This window comes from Gavialis gangeticus, unplaced genomic scaffold, assembly GCF_001723915.1.
Source record: "Gavialis gangeticus isolate Ggan-Ray unplaced genomic scaffold, GavGan_comp1, whole genome shotgun sequence".
Lineage (NCBI taxonomy): Eukaryota > Metazoa > Chordata > Crocodylia > Gavialidae > Gavialis > Gavialis gangeticus.
Window position 1 is genome coordinate 49,577,154 of NW_017729031.1, and position 6,252 is coordinate 49,583,405.

Consider the following 6,252-nt stretch of genomic DNA (forward strand, 5'->3'; position numbering starts at 1 on the left):
CCCCCCCCCCCCCCCCCCCCCAAAAAAAATACAAGAGAGATCCTTTAGAGAATCGTTGAAGGGCACAACTTTCTACTTTTATTGACTTATGCTCACTTTAAGAAGCCTGTACTTTAATGGTAACACAGCCCAGGTATTCTTAGAATACTGCAGGAAAGAGTAAGACTGGTAGGAATTTGATTTTTTCTTCACTTATGAACTGGGCTGTATTTTTTCTTTATTCAGAAAAAGTCCCCAAGATATACCAGAAATTGTTTATTAACAAACTACTTTATGTGCTTCTGATGCACATTTTTTTTCTGTCAGGCCTCATCTCAGGGCCAGAATCATGAACATTAGTCCATGTCACTATAGAAACATAGCAAGGCAGTACAGAGTGAAGTTAGGTTTATACCCCTCTCAGAATTTTGTTGAGAACAAGATGACAACAGTTACTGAAAAATAAAAAGCAGACCAAATAAGAAGCATTTTGCATGGCACTAAATGGAGGTGCCTGCAAGAAACTTTGAAAGAAAAATAGTAAGTGAAGAAAAATACTAATCGTATCTAACTGTTGTGAGCGAAAACTGCACAGTCACTCCATTTGTGTAATAAAAAGATCTGCATATCTTAAATTTAGGCATATTTGATAAATGGCTTCTATTGTGGTCAGCATACTTTAATTACTGTGATTAACTACCTAAGAAAAAAAAGAATAATTGTTGTCTTTTCTTTGCTACAGATTTTGTATGACAGCCAACAGGATTTGACAATGTTTCTAACTGTTTAAGCAGTTAAGAGGATCTTAATCAGTACCAGTGAGAGACAAATTTTGCAGAAAACTACAGTGACAGCCCAATGAATCCCAGCTGAAATCACTCCAGGATCATAGAGCAGCCAGGATAGCAGAGGCAGTATAGACAGCCTATGTCTGAGTCCAGCAGATGGTGAGAACTGAATTAGTCCCAGGGCAGTTGGTAATCTGGCTAAGCATTTCCCCCCACTCTTCTCCCAGACTGAGAGCATATGCAACATGGAAAAACCTGGGAAGTGAGTGGTGTGCATGGCAGGGCTGGGATGGGAATAGGTCATGAAAGCTGGTATTTGGATCCATAAACAAGGACACTGGACCCACACACAGGCTGGCAGGTTCTCTGAAGATTCAGAGCTGGACCTCACAAGCATCTCAGTCTGAGTGGGCATAGCAAAGGGAAATGCTCTGGGATGAGCGTTTGACTCTCTTTGGTAGTCAGTCACCAGAAATAATTCTTATAAAATTGGGTAAAAATTATTTCAAAATTTGTGAGGAGGCCCTAGAACGTTTTAGCTAAGTCCAGTACCTTTTCATGGGGATGACTGAAAAGTGGTTTGACTCGATGAAACAGGATGTGTCAGGAACCTGCCAGACTTTCATAAATTGACAAATCCAGAAGACGTATTAAACTTTGGGAATGGGAAGGCTTAGTGAACAGACCATATTTGGTATCTGGGTCATTCAGGTATGATGGAGAACAACATCACTGACCAGGGCACAGATAACTCTTTGGCTAACAGTAGAAAGGGAACTATTAATTATCTGCTATGAAGCTGGAGGCAGGGGGAGGACAGAAGCACACAAGCTAATCGTTGATGTCTCCTTTTGGCTGGGTACTTTTTTCTTTCAACCAGGTCCCCTTAGAGAAACTGGTCCCCTTGAAAAGAGAACTTAAAGTAGACTCAGGAGGAGGTACCCTTTAAGAAACTAGGGACCGAGTTTCTCAAAGGAGTTGGGTGCCCAATGTGTATAAACTGAAGATACTACACACTTTCCCCAGCCCCAGAACAAGGAAAGAGCACTGGGGACCCAGAGTGGGTTGGTATCTATTTGTAGAGGTGTGGGGAAGAGTAGGGAAGACTGATAGCAATCCTTCATTTGGTAGAGACAGGTAAAGAAGAAATTTATGACCTGGACTGTATGAGCGCTTGCTGGTCATTCCCAAGTTTGTTAATAAAACTGTGGCTTTATTGCATCTTGTCTTTCTGTGGAAAAATAGCTAGGACTTCAATTAACAAACAAGCACAGGCAAAGCACACAATTGATATGCTTAAATGCAGTATAATAGAACATAGTAGTGTAAGTTTCAATAACAGATGCACAGTACATCATTTCTATACTGTTATATAATTTATTGTGCGTCTTTGCATGCATTACTCTTTCCGTTTTTCTTACCCTCATTCCTTCAAATCGTGATAAAGCCCGTAAAGGTCTCAAGGCTCTTAGTGTTCTAAGTGATTTAATTGGACCAAGTTCTGAGTAGCCCAACGCGTTAGCTGTTAAACTAATCAAAGAAACCTACAGGGGGAAAAAACACAAAAAAGAAATATTTTTATGCATCTATATCTTAGGTTGGCTGAAAAACTCATCAAACTTAGACCTGAACCCTGATGGGACCTAAGCCCCTGTTGCTTGTTGCTAAATGCAGTGTAAGCTTCAGTTGTCTCTCAGAATTTGGCATTGTATGAAGTAGAAAACAATATAAAGTATTAGGAAAAACAGAAGTCTCAAAACATTTTAGGAATCATACATGCAACTGGTTTCCACCATATTCAGCCAAATATAATTTTTAATGAGAACAAGCCAACAACATTATTATGTGAACAGTGTTAAAGTCTGAAATCATTTTTTTTCCTGTAAAAACACAGGTTACATATTGATATAATGGATAACATTGTTGAAATTTTTACACGGCATTTTATAAACATACTACCGTAGAAACTAAATCTTATCTTATTGCTGAATGTCCAAAAATAAAGTGGAATATCATTTTCTTTGGTACAAGAAAGATTAAATGTGTTCTATTCATAAATCATTCAGGAAATGGTACTGTATTCAAATTTTATTATTAAAGTACTGTAGGTGTGACAAAATATGACACAGAACTTTGAGTTTGTTAATTAATTTTCTGGGAAACCGTAAGATTCAAAATAGAACATAATTAGAGTAATTAATTATTCATTTCTTAATCAGGTGAGATAGATTCAAGGAGTGGTCCCTAATGAGAAAGAAAGGTCACTGATACAAAGAAATCTAGACTTCTTTATAAACTAGGCATGAGGTGGGAGGGGGGATGGAATTGTGGGGGGACGTTTTTAGCAGTAACAACCTTTTTGGACTAGACACTTTTCCATTCTGCAGGCCAGTGGTCATACATCAAGGAACACAAAATGTAGGATATAGGACTCTCCACTGGGAAAAAGTGACTATGAAAAAAAGCACTTGGGAACTGTGGTAGCAGAACTGCTCCCAGTGCCACAGTTTGGCTATAAGGACTAATTTGATAATACAGTGGTTTTTTTAATCTAGGGGACATAAGATCACTGGATGCTGAAGCAATATAAATTTAGATTGGAAAAGGTACAATTTTTATTTTTATTTATATTTTTAATAGTAAAACTAATCAACTATGGGACAATTTATCAAGGGATATGTTGGATTTTCTATCATGGGAAATTTTAAAATTGAGATTGGAAGTTTAAATTACTTTGGATTAAATTTGCATTGGATTTCCAAGAAACTGCAATGTAAAAGTCTAAAAAAATGTTACCATGCCATACTAAAAGAGAATAAATTATTCTGCCTAAAATTCTACTAATAAGGGTAGAAAATAACTGTGTTGGTATCAGATAAGAAATGGGAATTACAAAGTGAGAAATTCTTCGTTCCATCTCATGACATCTATAGCACTGAGGTAAAGCGCCAGACAACAAGGAAGGGACAGCAGAAGAAAATGTTCCAAAGCCAAGAGGAAAAGACCATATGACATTAGGGCTGTGAGTGCTTTTTTAATAGAAGAGCTAATGTTATTGTCAGTTCAAGAACAATTATGCTTTCTTCTCATTTTGTACATAAGCAGGCTTCTTGGCCTTTCAGCTTTTCTAAGTGTACTCTCCATCCTGTAACAATGGCATCTGCTATAAGAACTACGTGTTCCAGTGCAAACTGAAAAATCAATTACAACAAGACTCATTTTGGTTCAAGAGTGAGCAGTATTGGTACGGTACTGCTTACTTTTGGATCAAAATGAGTGAAATTTCATTTGTGAGCATATCATCTACTGAGTCAGTTTAGTGCATGTTCTTGTAATGTTAACTTCCAGTCAAGTATTATGTACCCACAGTAAAGCATGATGTCAATGCATACAACTCTGAGGCCCATGTGAATACCTTCATTCTTGTGGGTTTAGCGGAGCGTGAAAGTAACTCTCCTAAACTCAGAATGCCCCTGCAGTGCATCAGGCACCAGAGTCATATTCAAGTTTTGTGACAAGATATTTTACTTGAATTTTGCATGGGCTTCCTTTTCCACTATCCACTCCTTGTAGTGTCAAACTTCTAATGAGGACACAAGAGAACTTTTTCAGAATGATGGAAAAAATTCTTATGCCCCTTTCCTTCAGCTGTCTCAGAATACAAATTGTAAATATGCATATTCACTTAAGGAAAGTATTGGAATATTCATTTACAGGACACAGGGAGAATTGGGGGTCTTCCTAACCAAAACTATTCAAATGGCAAAAAGTATTTGAGATAATTTAGGAGACCTGCCTCCTGAACTAGGCCTCCAGATTAGACCAGTGTTTTCCAGTGAGGGGCTTCCAGACTGAGATGCGTGGGCACTAGGATCCAGTCTACTTCTCCCTGCTACTTGGCTGGATCTCATGATTAAATTCATTATTCAAATTTATCAACACTTACGTTTGTGAATATTTAATTTTGGTGGGACTGACTCTTTGAACCTTGCTTGGTTCCCAAACACCACTTGGGGTCGATATGCAGGAAGCAAAATACAAGTGATGAAAGAACAATAATGGATTACTTCTGAATTATCTTTGTAAAAATTATGTTTATTGTTGGAAGTGAGGAGAAATCATGCAGCAGATAAAATAGTTCCATAATGAGCTTAAACAGGGAAGGTCAAAAGAAGTGCTGTTTGCATCTTGCCTGCCAAAAAGCACTGAAAAGCCTATTATTCACAATAAAGAAATGATTGTGTTTGAACTGCTACTGCTGAGAGGCACAGATTTTCTTTGCAGAATTCCAGAGATGGTATGTCTTCAATGTCTATGCAGAAATAAGGAGGGTTGTAAGTGTCATAAAACGGAATAAACGCATGGAAGATTCAAAGTGCATAAGTGATTTTGGAGTGCAAATCCTATCAATCAGGGTTCCTAAGACCCTTACATAGGTTTACAGATCAAACCTTTTTCATTTGGTCATGGGGCAATAGTAAAATATCAATTTTACTACTTGTAAAAATAGGCTAATTTGGCCAGAGCATGGGTGCTTGTGCTCAACCCTGGCCTTGGGCCAGATCTGGCCCATGGTATTATGTCATCTGGTATTATGTCATGTGTCAGCTCTCCATGGATTCATGGGGACCCCTGGGTACCTGAGCCTAGCGCACAGGGCCAGATGAAGGCAGTGCCAGGCCCCAAAACTTAATCCTGGTGTGGGGAGCCAGGAGAAAATGATGCCATGACCTAGAAGCCCAATCCTGGAGTGCTGAAGAGAAGAGGGAAAAGCCAGGACCCCAAAGGCCCAATCCTTGCATGTGGAGGTGGTGCTGGGTCCCAGGGCCTGATCCTGGTGCTGGGGAAAGGGAGAGAGCAGTGCCAGGCCTTGGGGCCTGATCCTGGCCCATGAGGCTTTATCCAGCTCATGGTTCAGCCCCATGCTACTCATCTGGCCCACAGAGGCAAAACCCTGAGGACCAGTGGGCCCAACTATTCCTAGAGGAAAGACTGTAGTAAAAAGCCAAGTGAAAATTGAGAGAATTTTAGCTCCCAATTAAAAACCACAAATATATTCTAAGCTGTTCTGCAACCTTATATACCTTGAATATCATAGAATAATAGAAGTAGGGTTGGAAGGGACCTTGTAGGTCTTCAAGTCCAACCCCCCACCCGGCCAGGCGAAAAACTGGGCTCACATGATTCCAGCCAGGAAGGCATCAAACCTCTTCTTAAAGATCCCCTGAGTAGGAGCCAGCACCACTTCCCTTGGAAGTTGGTTCCAGATCCTAGCCGCCCTGTGAAGTAGTTCTTACGGATGTCTAATCTAAATCTACTCTCCAACAACTTGTGGCTGTTATTCCTTGTTATGCCAGGGGGCGCTAGGGGAAACAAGGTTTTTCCCAAACCCTTTTGGTCCCCCCTAGTGAGTTTATAGACGGTCACCAGGTCCCCCTCAGCTTTCTCTTGTGAAGGCTGAACAGGTTAAGGTCCCGCAGTCTCT

The 6,252-nt window shown here is 39.8% G+C and overlaps 1 protein-coding gene across 3 annotated transcripts in view; it reads right to left on the minus strand.

Annotated features, from left to right (window-relative positions):
- LOC109301518 (sodium channel protein type 2 subunit alpha-like) overlaps positions 1-6,252 on the minus strand; it is a 302,173-nt gene that overhangs the window by 32,353 nt on the left and 263,568 nt on the right. For all 3 annotated transcript variants that reach the window (XM_019522731.1, XM_019522729.1, XM_019522730.1), the window contains exon 21: positions 2,189-2,311. In XM_019522731.1, the coding sequence (XP_019378276.1) occupies positions 2,189-2,311 (123 nt within the window). The remainder of the gene's footprint in view (positions 1-2,188; positions 2,312-6,252) is intronic.